This window comes from Rutidosis leptorrhynchoides, chromosome 6 (assembly GCF_046630445.1).
Source record: "Rutidosis leptorrhynchoides isolate AG116_Rl617_1_P2 chromosome 6, CSIRO_AGI_Rlap_v1, whole genome shotgun sequence".
In the NCBI taxonomy this organism is placed as follows: Eukaryota; Viridiplantae; Streptophyta; class Magnoliopsida; order Asterales; family Asteraceae; genus Rutidosis; species Rutidosis leptorrhynchoides.
The window spans coordinates 156,135,098-156,151,069 of record NC_092338.1 but is presented as its reverse complement, the minus strand read 5'-3'; the positions used below and the strand labels follow the sequence as shown (position 1 = coordinate 156,151,069).

The 15,972-nt window shown below is 34.3% G+C and overlaps 2 protein-coding genes across 2 annotated transcripts; one reads left to right on the top strand and one right to left on the bottom strand.

The window, feature by feature from the left end:
• Positions 1-2,927: 2,927 nt before the first annotated feature.
• Positions 2,928-8,604, top strand: LOC139852300 (CSC1-like protein At4g02900). The gene is made up of 12 exons (XM_071841570.1): positions 2,928-3,092; positions 4,130-4,469; positions 4,576-4,737; positions 4,844-4,979; positions 5,054-5,155; positions 5,435-5,554; positions 5,660-5,740; positions 5,894-6,234; positions 6,322-6,567; positions 6,839-7,163; positions 7,645-7,878; positions 8,284-8,604. Exons 2-12 carry the CDS (start codon positions 4,156-4,158, stop codon positions 8,521-8,523), a joined length of 2,301 nt encoding a protein of 766 aa, XP_071697671.1. The 5' UTR covers positions 2,928-3,092; positions 4,130-4,155; the 3' UTR covers positions 8,524-8,604.
• A 424-nt stretch (positions 8,605-9,028) lies between these two features.
• On the bottom strand, positions 9,029-10,513 carry LOC139852301 (probable galacturonosyltransferase-like 4). Its single transcript, XM_071841571.1, has one exon. The coding sequence runs from the start codon at positions 10,421-10,423 to the stop codon at positions 9,335-9,337; it is 1,089 nt and encodes a 362-aa protein (XP_071697672.1). The 5' UTR covers positions 10,424-10,513; the 3' UTR covers positions 9,029-9,334.
• Positions 10,514-15,972: the final 5,459 nt, after the last annotated feature.

Below are 15,972 nucleotides of genomic sequence, written 5' to 3'. Positions count from 1 at the left end.
AGTTACCAAGGTGCTCAATCTTGTAGAATATTTTGATAAACGTTTCTGGATGAAACAACTGAAATCTTGTGATCCACCTTTATATACTGATTATGCGTAACATTAAAACTATGAACTCACCAACCTTTGTGTTGACACTTTTAAGCGTGTTTATTCTCAGGTTCCTAGAAGTCTTCCGCTGTTTGCTTATACGTTATACAAGCTATGTGCATGGAGTCATACATGCTTTATTCGAGAAAACTTTGCATTCACAAAATCATCACCATGTATCTTATTTGACTGTATTGTCAACGAATGTATTGTTAAAAACTATTATATACGGTGATTGTCTATATGTAGAAATCATCAGATGTCGAAAACCTTAGATTTATATATTCATTTATGGTGTGCCTTTTTAAAAGAATGCAATGTTTACAAAACGTATCATATAGAGGTAAAAACCTCACTATGAAATCAATGAATGATGTATTCCTCCAAACGAATTTGGAAGGTCACAACCCTAAACTCTAAATCAGATAAATTTTGACAAAAAGTATTTCACAAAACATGAAAAAAAAGTTCGAAGATTAACATTATTCACGATCAATATTATCTTTGAATGTTATTTTTGTCGATCGTTTTCCCGCCTAAATAATAACATTCATCACGAAGTGTTTTTTTTTAATGTTCATATTTTCGTGTGATCTTGATGTCTGAAAAACAAAATTCCAAAAAAACGAAAAAAGAAAAAAATAATTGCTTCCCCCCGCTTCCCACCAATTGGTTACTTCCCCATTGATCCTACCCATATATATATATATATATATATATATATATATATATATATATATATATATATATATATATATATATATATATATATATATATATATATATAGTGGTAGAATCAAGAGGGAAGTAACCAATCGGGGGGAAGAGGGGGGAAGCAAAAACTTTTTTTTCCCGTTTTTTTAAAAAAATTTGTTCACGAACATTATAGATGGGATGAAAATATGAACATTTAATAAAGACACTTTGTGATAAATGTTTTTATTTTGGCGGGAAAACGCTCGAAGAAGTAATATATATAACAATTATCGTGTTTTTCGAGCGTATGTTGAGGTTTTAGCTATTGGGGTTTAGATATTAGGGTTTAGATATTAAGGTTTATAGGGTTTAGATATTAGGGTTTAGAAATTTAGGGTTTAGGGTTTAGATTTAGGGTTTAGATTCAGGATTTAGATTGAGTTTTTAACACGAACGGTTTAGAGTTTAGGGTTTAGGGTTTAGGGTTTAGGGTTTAGAGTTTGGTGTTTTGGGTCCATAAACCCAAAACATCAAACCCTAAACCCTAAACTCTAAATCGGGCTAAATTTTACTTCACAAAACATGAAAAAAAAAACACGTTCATATTCTTCACGAACAATATTATCTTGAATGTTATTTTTGTCGATCGTTTTCTCGCCTAAATAATAACATTCATTACGAAGTGTCTTTTCTAAATGTTCATATTTTCGTGTGATCTTGATGCCGGAAAAAAAATTCAAAAAAAAAATTCAAAAAAAAAAAATTTGCTTCCCCTGTTTCCCCCCGATTGATTACTTCCCCATTGATCATGCCCATATATATATATATATATATATATATATATATATATATATATATATATATATATATATATATATATATATATATATATATATATATATATATATATATATATATAGTGAAATGATCCATAGATAACTAGAGTATGTAGAGAACCTCTAGAACTCATAGATTGAACTTCAATCTATGTGGAGATTGAGCTTAAATAAAAAAAAAATAGTCAATCTGTACAAAAAAAGTCAATCTGTACAAAAAAAGTCAATCTGCAAAAAAAAAAGTCAATTTGCAAAAAAAAATTGAAAAAAGTCAATCTGCACGCAAATTGACCCAATCTGAACAAAAAAAAAAAAAATTTGCACAGAAAAAAAGTTAATCTGCACACACAAAAAAAAAAGTCAATCTGCACAGGAAAAAAAGTCAATCTGCAAAAAAAAAAATGTCAATCTTCAGGAGATTGACTCAATCTGCACGAGTTTAATGAGTTCTCTACTACTTTTGGTTCTCCATGGATCCTCACCATATATATATATATATATATATATATAATCATTTTTGTTATATAAAGAAAGAAGGTTGTATTCCAAAAGTACATTCCAAATGTAGAATATTGAGGATGGGGAATTTTAGAATATCTAAATCTAAATTATTATTTATTAAGGAGTATTATTTAATTATTTTTCTTATTATTATCTATAGTTTCTATTATATTGCTAAAATGATGATGTCATAATTAGGCTAATTCCTTTGTTAAGAAAAAATCAAAAAGAAAAAGAAAAAAATCTAAGCATAGTGGATGATGTCATTAATCTAAATAATTTTGAATTAAAATTAAATCTTATTAATTAAGTAGTAATTTTTATTATTGGATCTTATTAATAATTATTTTAATTATTAAAAGTAAATAATTTTAAATTATTGTAATTTATTATTTTGAATTGAGTACGAGAAAGTATAAAAGTTAGGCAGAAGGAAATCAATTTTATATTTATATTTTTAATTTACATTTTTAAAATAAAATTACAACTAATATTATCTCTTATGATTGGATGATGATCATTTAATATGCATTTTAGGTGTTTGATGAAATGTTCGGCTGACGAGTTTCTTTGTCGTACTATGTGATTCAACGAGTCATTAAACTAAAGAACTTTAGCATTTACGTTCACTTAATACTTAAAACATATCATTAAACTGTTTCACTTAAACAAACCCGTGGTTACACGGGTCATTTCACTAGTTGAATATTAATATTATTAATTATTATTATTAATAATAAATATTTGCCTGTATTTAAAATATGAGCAACTACTAGCAACGCAACCGTTAAGCTAACAGAACATCGTTGGTGGCACTTTTACACACACAATACACACAGTCGGTGTATTCCGCGTTTATTGCGGCCCTTCCTCCGTCGTACTCCGCCGTTCACCACCACCTAAACAAATCAACTACAACTCTGTTTATTACCATCAATCAATCTTTTGTATTGCTGACAGAAACATAAGGTAAAAAAGTGATATTTTTTTCAAGATTTTGAATTTTTTTCTGAAACCCATATAAGTCTTGCTCATAATACCAATAAACCCAGGTCTTTGTTTTGTGTATGATGTGTGTCATACTTGATTTTAGGGTTTTTGAGTGTAATTGGGTTTTCACGTTTGAGCTCTAGTTTGAGGGGTTTCTTGTCAATTTGATTTATGGGTATGGTGTAATATATCTGTATATCTATTTTATTGTGTTTATTTAAATGTTTCTATGATTATTCTATAATGCAAGCTTTGAATAAATGTGGTGTGTAAAGCTGTTATATTGAGATTCTTGTTCTTGTTTTAGTTAAAAAGTGGTTCAATTTTTTGAGATTGTGATTAAAGACAATAAAATGCTGATCAGGGTTTTTAACTCATATGCTATTAGGACTATTCTGAAGTGTTATACTTTGTTCTTTGTTGAGCTACAAATTGAGTTTATCGTATGATCTGCAGATGGGCATGTTTTAATTTGTTGGAGCTGGATTTCATGTAAAAAATTGCTTTTTGATTAGTTTCTCTGATTTTGCACTTGAACTATTTTTTGACTTTTAACGTAATTTAACGAAAAAAGAATACGACATTTGCATTCTGTTTGCTGTAGAACTTTGCAGCTTATTAACCCTGTATCAGTTTTGCATAAGTAATTGACCTTTTGAGCATTGTACCAATTTTAGTGTTAACTTTTTGTCGCAAACGAACCATCTGTCTTTTGAAATTCAAGAAAAAGACACATCAGTATGTAATATTGAACTTTTTTAATTTTGAATATGAAGCTGCACACACCATAAAGAAGACATTGTTTGTGTTTTTTTGCCAAAAAGTATTCAAATTTAGTAAAATTTCCGAGCTTGTTAGACCATGCTTCATATTTTCCTAGTGGTTAATTTCATGAATATAATAGTTTATAAGGATGAGTGTATTTAGACAAATTTTCAAATTGCACGTAGGATGATTTGAAATTTTATTCACACCAAACTAAAGGCCAAATCACATGTCTTACCACTTGAATGTAGGTAGCAGTTGAAGTTCAAGAAAGAAAATGGCTACTATTTCGGATATAACCGTTTCAGCTGCCATTAACAGTCTATCTGCATTAGCATTTCTCTTGGCATTCGCGATATTTCGTCTTCAACCAATAAATGACCGTATTTACTTCCCGAAATGGTATATCAAAGGCATACGGGAAAATCCAAGCACTTCAGGGCCTTTAGTAAAGAAATTTGTCAATCTAGATGTTAGAATGTATATAAGAATATTAAATTGGGTGCCTGCAGCATTAAAGATGCCAGAACTTGAGCTTATAGATCACGCTGGCCTCGATTCTGCTGTGTATATTCGTATTTATCTTCTCGGGTCTGTACTAGTTTTCTTAAACTGTTTTCTTAATTAGATAAAACTGGTTGTTTCATATTTTTATCGCAAGTTGTCTCTCAATAATGCTGATAATAATTGTATGCAGCTTGAAAATATTTGTTCCTATTGCTATACTTGCATTTTGTGTGCTGTTACCTGTCAATTATACTGGCGGAAATTTCAGCCGAAGTAGCGTTATTATGAAAGATTTAGCGTACGGTGAGATAGACAAGTTTTCAATATCCAATGTCCCGCCTGCATCAAAAAGGTCTGAACTTTTTTTTTTAAATACTTTCGAGAAAGAATCGGTTTTTAATCTCATTCTTTTTTGTTTTATCATTTTAAAAATGAAACATTGATGTTATATTTATCAGGTTAGCTGCACATATAGTCATGGCGTACGTCTTTTCGTTTTGGACGTGTTATATTCTATACAAGGAATACAAAATTGTAACCGACATGCGGCTACATTTTCTTGCTTCTCAAAGCCGACGTCCAGATCAATTTACTGTAAGTTTCGAGTGCTGATAATTTATTATAAAGAAAATAAATAACGAGGATTACTTATTTTATTCTCGTTGTAGGTCCTTGTGAGAAACGTGCCTCCGGATCCTGATGAATCCGTCAGTGAACATGTTGAACATTTCTTCTGTGTTAATCACCCCGATCAATATCTTGTACATAAGGTTTGTTTTCTATAATTCTCAGTTTCTAACGAATAAGCATGTATAATAAAGTTTTGAACTTTGATGGTTTTTTTGTTGAGACATGACGTTGGTTATCTTAGATAATGTTAAATTGAAGTTTTTGAACTTTTGATGGTTTTTTTTGGGTCTTAAATAAGTTGTTTGCCCAAAACAGAAATCTGATCAAAGTTGCCTTTTTGTCCCTTTTAAATTAAATATGGTTGGATACAAATATGAAGTGCTAAATATGTTGTAATTATTTTTTTTATTGATTTGTAGGTAGTGTACAATGCAAATAAGCTTGCGAATATGGTGGATCGGAAGAAGGATTTGCATAATCGACTTATTTACTACAGCAATAAGTTCGAGAGAAGACCATCTAAAAGGCCAACCACCAAGGTTTGGGGATAGATAATTCTTCATCTACTTTTTGTTTTCAAATTTACAATATAATTTTTTTTTGTTTTCAAGTTTACAAGCTCATAATTAATGTTATTTATATAGAGTGGTTTTTGGGGTCTTTGGGGAAAGAAGATTGATGCGATAGATTACTATACCGAAGAAATTGAGAAGTTGAGCAAAGAAGTAAGTATACATCATCACAACTTTCTCCATTTTTTGCACCAAAACTTGATGTGAAGTCAATTTAACTGGTTAAGAACCTAACCGTTTTTTATCTGAACCTGTTACTGGACCAGCACATTTAACTGTTTCACATCAAATGATTTTTAAAAATAGGAAATAGCAGAACGCGAAAGGGTTATTGCTGATCCAAAAGCTGTGGTCCCAGCAGCATTTGTTTCGTTCAGATCACGATGGGGTGCAGCCATTTGTGCTCAAACACAACAGACAAAGAATCCAACTCGTTGGATCACAGATTGGGCTCCTGAACCGCGCGATGTTTACTGGAATAACCTAGCCATACCTTTCTTGCAGCTAAACCTGCGAAAATTAGTCATGGCTGTTGCCTTTTTTGGTCTTACTTTCTGTTTCATGTTCCCAATTGCCTTTGTTCAAACTTTGGCCAACATTGAATACATTGGAAAAGTTCTTCCCTTTTTGAAACCCCTTATCTATAAGTAAGTAAAAACTTTATCGATCAAGATAATTATGTCAAAATAATTGTTTTTTTTAATACAAATCTTGAATTCTTGATTATGTTGCAGAGACTCGGTCAAGTCGTTCATTCAAGGTTTTCTCCCGGGGATGGTGTTGAAGATCTTTCTTCTTGTTCTTCCAATGATTTTAATGGAAATGTCTAAAATTGAGGGGTATGTTGCTGTTTCCGCTTTAGAAGCAAGATCAGCCGGAAAATATCATCTTTTTTTGCTCGTGAATGTGTTTCTTGGAAGCATTATTACAGGAACTGCTCTACAGCAACTTCAAAAGTTCTTAAATCAATCACCATCCGAGTACGTGCTCACTCTTTTCAGTTTTCTTGGCTCTACAAGTTGAAAACAGTGTCAAAACGGGCGGTTCGGGTAATGGGTCAAAATGGTTTTGGGTCGCAAACCTTAATTTTTGAAGACATGAGGGGTCAGGTTGGGTACCAACCCGAGTGACCCATTCTACTCATTTGACATGGTGAGCTAAGTTTTTTGAGTTTGGGCCATATGACTTTTTGGAGTGAAAACGTAACCCAAATGGCTAAACGGGTTGAAATTGTCATCTTATTTGATACAGGATTCCAAAAACTGTGGGTGTTTCGATTCCAATGAAGGCAACGTTTTTCATTACATACATTATGGTCGACGGTTGGGCTGGTGTGGCCGCAGAGATATTCAGAATGGTTCCGTTGATTTTGTATCACTTGAAGAACGTTTTCTTGGTGAAAACTGAAAAAGACAGAGACGAGGCAATGGACCCTGGTTCATTGGCTTGGCCCATAACCGAGCCTCGTTTACAGCTGTACTTTTTGCTTGGACTTGTCTACTCGACTGTCACTCCTATACTCCTCCCGTTCATCATCACCTTCTTTGCTTTTGCGTATCTCGTTTTTCGTCATCAGGTAACACAATTTCAACGGGTCAAATGGGTTAAGAGTTGCCCATTGTGTATAATATATATATATATATATATATATATATATATATATATATATATATATATATATATATATATATATATATAGCATAAAACCTTTTATGTTATATGACTTTCGGATAGGATTTTTAGATTTTTCTGGATAATGTTTCAGGCCTATAAATATAAATAGAATAGCCGTTCGCAACTCGCAAAATGATTTTTGCGATTTGCGAGGGCTTTTTAGCAATTTTTTTGGGTTAATTCTCTTAAAAAGTTTGAAAACGGGGCATGTTGGTTGATATCCGGATATCCCTATTATCTATTCATACAATTAGATTATTATTTATACTATTATAGTTTGGGTCATTCCATTTCACACTAATTATACCCGGACTAATAATGCCCGTTTTGACCCTTTGCTTCTAGTAACATTCTTTTTTCTTGAATTTCTTTGATGGCGTCAGATCATTAATGTGTACAACCAGAAGTACGAGAGTGCTGCATCATTTTGGCCAGATGTTCATCGGCGTATTCTTATTGGTTTAGTGATTTCGCAAATTACATTGTTAGGATTACTGAGCACAAAAGAGGCCGAAAACTCGACACCTATTTTACTCGCACTCCCGTTCTTAACTTTCTGGTTCCATCGGTATTGCAAGAATCGGTTTGAATCTGCATTCCGAAAGTTCCCATTACAGGTTAGAAATGTATTTTATTTCCTTAATTTATTCATTGGGTCGAAAGCGTACAAGACTGCAAACGAACCAAAACTGGAAAATACAAATAAACAGAACTGAGCAGGGACTGGGCACATCACAAATAGTCTTTTTCCCGGTAAAAATTGAACTTATAATTTTTTGTTATTTATTTTATTTTTTCTGTTTCTTTTTTAAATGGTGTTCGTTATTCCATACCGAAACCAAGGACTGCCCATTTTGACCGCTTACCTGATGAAAACATGTTGAAAGATTTTTAAAAAATAAAAATAAAAAAAGATGACAGTGTTTGTAAGTCAACCCAACCTGTTGACCCGAACCAAGAACTGCTCATTTGAATGGTTACCGTTTATGGATATGAGGGTAACATTCTAAGCTTGATTACAGGACGCGATGATCAAAGATACATTGGAAAGGGCAACGGAACCACAACTTGATCTAAAAGCGTATTTGAAAGATGCTTATATACACCCGGTTTTTAAAGGTGGGGAGGTTGAATTACAAGAATTTGATGAAGAAGATGATGATTTTCATATAGTTGCTACAAAACGGACTTCGCGTAAGGGAAGTCAAGTTGGAACTCAAGAAGGTAGTCCTGATGATATGACGGGTATTTTCGCCGTTTAAAGATTGTACATTAAACCATTATTAAATCTATTCTTTGTACAAAAAGTTTATATCTTAGTGTTATATGTTCCAAGTCCCTCATTTTTTTGAGCATAAATCCGGTTATTCAAGGTTGAATGCAAGCTCGTTAGAGTTGAGAACTTTATCCAAGGTTGCAAAAATCGGCAACCCAGGTAGTACTCGGTCGGGACTTTTAGGGAGTAATCGGCTACCCCGGCGAGTACTCGGGAGTAATCGGATGTTGACTAAGTTTGCATTCGATCAAGTTCTGGCTGATTTTCCGAGTAATTCCGAGTTTTTTCGAATTAGGCAACCTTGACTTTACTGACTTTGAGCCACAAATTATAAATCTCATTCGTGATTAGTTATATTTCGGTTGTTTAGATGCCGATATAAACTAATCAATATAGAATATTTGTAGGTAGTTAACTTAAACAAGTGTGAATCTATATTAGCGTTTAAACATTCTTCACTATGCATTGTTTTCTACTAAATTATACTCTACATATTCAGTAACTATTATCACTAACTTAACTACATGATGAGAGGTTGAAACATAATTAAGGTTGAGGAATAAACTTGATGTATTCACTTGCAGATACATTCCCACACATGATTCTTTTTCTTTTCTGTTTTAATAGATATCCATAAACTTGATCACATACACACTCATCCTTGGTGTGTATGCAGGGTAGTGCTCTTAGTCCAAATCTTTGTCTAGAAAAACAGATGATCTAACGATTTTCGACTCTGTTCTTGCCTTTGTGTTTCAAATCATGATTCGTCCGTTTGATAATCAACCAGATTTTTGTTATTCTTCTAGCACATGTTTTGACGAACGATACAGATCATATGGGGCCCACAAGTGATCAACAACACAAGGTTTCCTCGAGTCTAACCTTAACCATGGTTTACCTTTTCCACTCCAATGAAGCAGGCTAATCGGACCAGGGTGCAAACTTCTGCATCTTCCTTCAATATTGTCACCACCTAACCCATGTTGGTTCCATCTATGATCAATTCCTTTAATCTTCCCTGCAAATACAAGCAAAAACGGTGGTAACGAACCCAAGTGATATATTCTCCGTTGCTTTTGTACTGCCATCCACTCTTCTACTTTATTTGAATACGCACCTTCCCTCCATTTACGAACATCTACAACCATCACCCCTGTGTTAAAATAACACGGATATCGGCCCTCAAATGTTTTACCTAATTCTGGATCCTTCCAAAAATCATTCGTGAAGTATCGTGTGAAATTTGCCTTACAATACTCGGGTGCTGCGAGTACCTTGCCTTCCAAGTTAACTCTCCACAACTTCTCAACGTCATCAACCATCACAATATCCGAATCCAAATAGATCACGCGGTTGACATTCGCTGGTAATATATCCGCTAGGTAAACTCTTGCGTAGTTCAACGGTTGGTCCAACGCTTGACGGATAGATTTGGATATTTTCCCACGAACCTTTTTCGTTTCAAATTCATATACCTTAAACCTTAGGTAAGGAAATGTCGTTATGATACTATTATAGATTTGTTCATTATAACGAGACCATAGGAAATGAAAAAACACATTATCGGGACAAAACGAATGTTGTAAGATTGATAAAACCGCCGCCATTGTCCCACGAATGTAGTTTGAGTCAATAGTCATGGCTACATGGACAATGTTGTCCGTACACTCATCCCCATTGCGAAAAGCGGGAGCTTCATGAAAGGCGGGAAAAGTAGTTTTTTTAGACGATAGTTTTCGAATGAAGGTAAGGCGAGGATTGGTGGGTGTAGCGACGGTGGTTGTGGTAAGGAGAATCAAATTTATAGACAAAAATAGAGACAGGAGGCCAATGAGATGCGAGAGAGAATGAGATCTCCGAAAGGCCATCCTGTCTTTTTGCATTATAGACAGGATGGTGTATCGAGAATTATTAGGGAAAAAGATTTGAAGCAGCCATTTGAGGCTGGTTAAGAGAAACTTAAGGAGATTTCATCAAATTTATCTGTTATTGAAAGAGATTTGTTGATTGTTTTGTGTGGAAGGCCAGACTATTAGGATCAATATTTTTGTGGTTGTAAGTTTTTAAAGATTGTCTTATTAGTCTATGTGTTATGTGTACATTCCAAAAATAGAATAGTCAGAGTATGTCGACATGTTTTTACTCTGATGTTCTATATCTCTATTTTTAGAAAAAAAATGGGGTCTCAACATAGATGTGTAAAGGTTAGGATTTAAAAGCACATAAATATAGTCAAGGTAAACCACGCACGCTTGCATGAGTGGTCACCGAGTTGCCCAATGAAACACACCACTCGGGTTCAATTTCTTGTTATGTCAAATTGTTCAAAAAGGGGTGTGACCAAAGTGTGCGCATAATGCACAATTCACCCGGTACCATGTCTCGCGCTCGAGAGGCTTGGTTACCTGAGATTTACCTTCTATGAGAGAGCCAATGTACTCGCTCATATAGGGAGTTTCCTCGCTAATCTAAAAAAAAAAAAAAAATAGTCTAGGTAGAGCAAAAATTGTAATGTAGCTTAATTAAATGAGTCACTTGTAACTTAAATGTCATAAAGACTCATGATTCAAAAAGTTTACGTGGCTAAGACTGATACTTTATCATTGATTTATGAAAACGTATCTCATTTTACGGGGAGATTTGAACTTAAATGCAGGAGAAGACTCGACGACATCGGATCCAATTTTTTTTTTTTTTTTTTTTTTTTTTTTGAACGGCAAATTTTCGCATCGAATACTCTCATTTGCGACCCACACACGCTAGGTAGGAAACTCCAAGGATTGACCCGGGTTGCTTGGCAACTAATCGTGGGTTCCGGGTTGCTTGGCAACTAATCGCGGAAACATCCTGGAGAAAACCTCCCCCTTATCGGAATTGAACCGGGGTTGCTTAGAAACTAATCGCGGGCCCTCCTACTAAGGCTTGGAAACCACTCAGGCAATGCCTCGGTATCGGATCCAATTTCTTAATGAGTATTTTTATTTTTCTTTTTCAAGTTCGAGTTTCCGACTCGCTTTGCAAGGCAACTAATCTCAAGGCGACAACCCATTGCAAGCTGCCACTTGGAGTCGTGCCTGATGAAACCTTCGTGGCCATGAAGGGCTTTTTGATTTCAAACTCTCGACCTCCCTTTCTACTTAGTGGGAAAGCCAAAATCTTCACTCAAATGAATTTATTTTATTTTAGCCAATCTATTTTACTTAGAGTGGGTTTGAGTGACTAGCTTCTAAGAATTATGAGAGCTTGAGCTTATAATTTTATTAAGCGACAAGCCATGAGCTTTTGTTTGATATACAATGAAAAGTAAAGTACAACTTATATAAAAAATAAGCTCTGGATCTTTATGCTTCGAAAACTAACTTCTACAAAAAAGTAGAGCTTATGACAATAGACATTAAAAAAATAACCCTTTATCACTTATTTTACATTTTGTAATTGAGTGCTTTTAAGTCAATTCACAACCATAATCTCCAACTCCAGCTACTTTACCAAACACTTACAAAAAATAAGCCTCAGCTTTTCTCTTAAGAAAATAAACTTCAATTTCTAGCTCCAACTTCAAGCTCTAGCTAGTTCGTCCAAACACGCTCAAAATAGGACTTGAAGGAGCATGCATCAATCGTGCTTACTATTGTTAGGAAATTTGTAGTGGACCCTAACAAGAATATGTGATTGTGACATCATCAATCACAACATCTACGAACAACAAACGGATAATCATAAGCATAAACGATCAATGTAAAGCATAAACGATAAATGAATTTAACGTGGTTATATCCCAACTCCAAACGCGTGGAGAAGGGTAGTCCACGAGATCAAACCAAAGATTTTTCTTATTATTGTATACAGTATACACATTACAATGAGGCTAGGGGTTACAATTTATAGGGGAAACATTAAACCTAAAACCTTTAGGTTTCCTAAATTAGTTTACTTTGTCAATCAGCAAACTATCATTCAAGCAAAAGATATTCCATAAACATCTATTACTTACTAAATGATTGCACCTGCTAGAAGAACCAATAAGGCAACAAAATTCCTACGATTTGTTCACCAAGTCTGACACTAATTTTTGTTCCTTTGATCAAATTCTTCACAACAATCTCCCACTTGAAGACTTTGAACAAACTCTTCACTACTCAATAATCTCCTAATTAAAGATTTTAAACAAAACCAAACATCAATCTCCATTCCAACCAAGAATACCATTATACTGTCAATCAAACATGGACACGCAAACTCAACATCACTGGAAGAGCAGACATTCGATGCAAGGTCGTCAACACTACTTGTTGAAACTAGAAACCAATAAGCGCCTCAATTGTCAACGTTGTTCAAACACCCCTAGAAACTCCTGATCTGTTCTCCGCGACTTTTACTACTGACGGAATCACACATCTGAATCACCTCGCACTTCCACTCTCGGAAGGAAGTCATTCGACCTTAAAACTACTAAGCTTCAACTCAATCTCCAACTACTAACTAAAGTCATCTTTTTTTTCTTGCACCACCATCTTCTTACACAAGAAGATCAATTGAAGTATACGAAACTTCAATTACAGGATTCTTTCATGAGACAACATATCCTCACTGATCACTCGTACAGAGTTTCTGTCTATCTTTGCTTTTCCTTTCCAGCAACAGAAAACCTGACAAATGCACACGTAGACTATTCATTAAAGCTCCAGTGAGAACGCAATCACAACCTTGAAATCTACACCTTTGAAATTTTCGCTTTCACGCTGGTACAGTGACCCCCTCATAGCTATGATTTTCAAGAACACATCTTTCCATTCTAAGCACGCTCCCACTATACGAGTAGGAAATAAACTATGGCTACTAGAGAAGAATATGGTTCGTACCACCCGGTCAGTTACAAATTTCTTTTCCATTTGAGAGTAAAACAAGTACTCGAGTTCCCTAGTGTTCCGAAACCAAACGTACTAACCCTGCAAAAATTAGAGACCCATGTCGCATAACTGTCTCTATAACTCCCATTAGCCTTCTAACTCCCACTAGCCCAATACTTTCGTTGATTACCAAACTCTTGCTGAGTTTCCAACACCCTCAATAATATCTAGGAAGCTTCAACTTCCGGGACTTACAAGATTATCCTCTCCATCCATCACCTAAATACCACAAACTGGCCACCCTCGAAGAAATTGCTCGTTTGTTAAACCAATAATCACTCAATACCTGAGTACCGGTCGAACAAATTCTACATGACACCCTTCTACAACCAATTTCCTTAGTGAGAGAAGCTTTAGCCCACCCACTTCTAAATACCCTGGAATATTCGACCAAACATGTTGGCCGGATCATTCAATTTCCGATGTTGGACTTTGGTTTGCAATTCAACACCTCCCCTCTAAGCCAAGTCCAACTAGGCCTCCCTCCAATAATAGTCAAGATCCAACCTTCTTTAGTACATGCCACAACATCGGAACTCACAACCTGTTTGGGACCACATCAAATAGACTTACGGTACAAGGTTCCAAGATTGACTCATCCACTGAGGGTGCGCAACTGCGTGCGCCAACCGTCGACATGCTGCAAATGTCGCGTTGCACTATCTACACACTTACACTATAACCGCGAGTATCCAAACTTCCCTAATAACTCCTACTTTCGATTTCCTAATGGATATCCTACTGTTTGCTAGCTTATCGATAAAACATGAGAGAAATCACCTCCTTAGCACACATTTGTTTCTTCCTCATATTTAATATATGACTTTGGTTTGCACCATAACAAACCTCCCCTCATACCCAAATATTATAATAGGTTCCACAATAATAAAAGCTTTAAACTTATACTCCGTATATAGTATTACTAATATGAAAACACAAAATTATATATATCATGTACTATTTGAGACTTAAAAACTTACACCTAATAATTAACAAGAAATATTAATAAATCTTTTACATTTTCTAATAAAAACCTTCTCAACAAAATATTCTTATATGGTACTTGTACAATATGCATTACTCAACATGAATGGTTTCACGACCCGCCTTCCTAATTAGCAAATAGGCTTTTGAATTTTAACTTTTATATGTCTGGCTAAAAAATTACTCTGTTCTATTACTGGGCTCTCACGATACGTTTTAGGTTGGATTCAATTTGGGTCACTTCAATATTTATGGTAGCACAATATTAAATCTATGGTCTCACTTGTATAAAGCTCAATATAAATCATAAGGTCCAGCCACTGATCGATCCGATCTGATCATTCACCCCGTTGATTGATCTCATGATCGCGATTCATGTTTAAAAAAAAATCCAATACCCATCATTTTGTTTTCTTAATGATAACCGAATCATCAACCCATTGAAACAAGCTCTCAGTTCGCCATTATTTTTTAATCTTTAAACCTTGAAGCTCTGATACTACTTGTTAAAAAAGTTCCTAAGAAGAACATGTGATTGTGGTATCGTCAATCACAATACCACGAACAACAAACGGATAATCACAAGCATAACGATAAATGTAAAGCATAAGCGACACAAAGATTTATCGTGATTATATTTCAACTCCAAACAGGTGGATAAAGGTTTAGTCCACAAGCGTAAACCATATATTTTTCTTTAATATTTTGCACACATTACAATGAGACTAGGGGTTATAACTTATAAGGGGATCGTTAAACCTGAAAGCTTTAGGTTCCCTAAATTACATGTTCAATAAGCTAACTTGTCCTTCAAGCAAAAGACTTTTTATAAATATCTATTACTTGCTCAAAATGTCTACGACTTATTCACCAAGTCTGACACGAATTCTTGTTCCTTTGATCAAATTCTTCTCACCTTCAACTATTATTCCGAGTATTTCCGTCGTTATATAGACATAAATTATTTGATCTTAAGAATATATTCATTACATATAACATCTAGTTTGGCTCTCAATCTCATCTGAGTTTAACATTTATTAAGGCACGAGTTTATCTTGTGATTGTTAAGTTATATATCAATGTCATCTATAAATGCTCTTTAATATACTCTGTTTTTTTTCTTTACAACAATAGATAAATAAAAATTAGAAAAGGCACTCTTACTAGACGTTAAAGGTAACAAAACATACATTGCAATGCCTTTATAAGTCAATCGTTTCAAAACATATTTTTATGTAGTTTGTGTTGAATTCCACGTGGACATAAATTTACACCTTGAGAAGAAGTCTACCACTCTTTAGCCTTTAGTTTACACAACACAACTAGATTAAAGCCAGCAAAATCATGTTGAAATTTTTGAACATACATGAATCGCCAAGGTGTAACACCTCGTTTTTTAGTTACATGTTATTTTGGACGTCATGTGAGTTACAAGGTACATAGTCATATCTTTTGACCCCAAATAAAGTCTGATTTAATGTTTTAGAACGTTAACTTGGAAAGTAGACCTTATTACATTTCCATCGATATTTGATTCA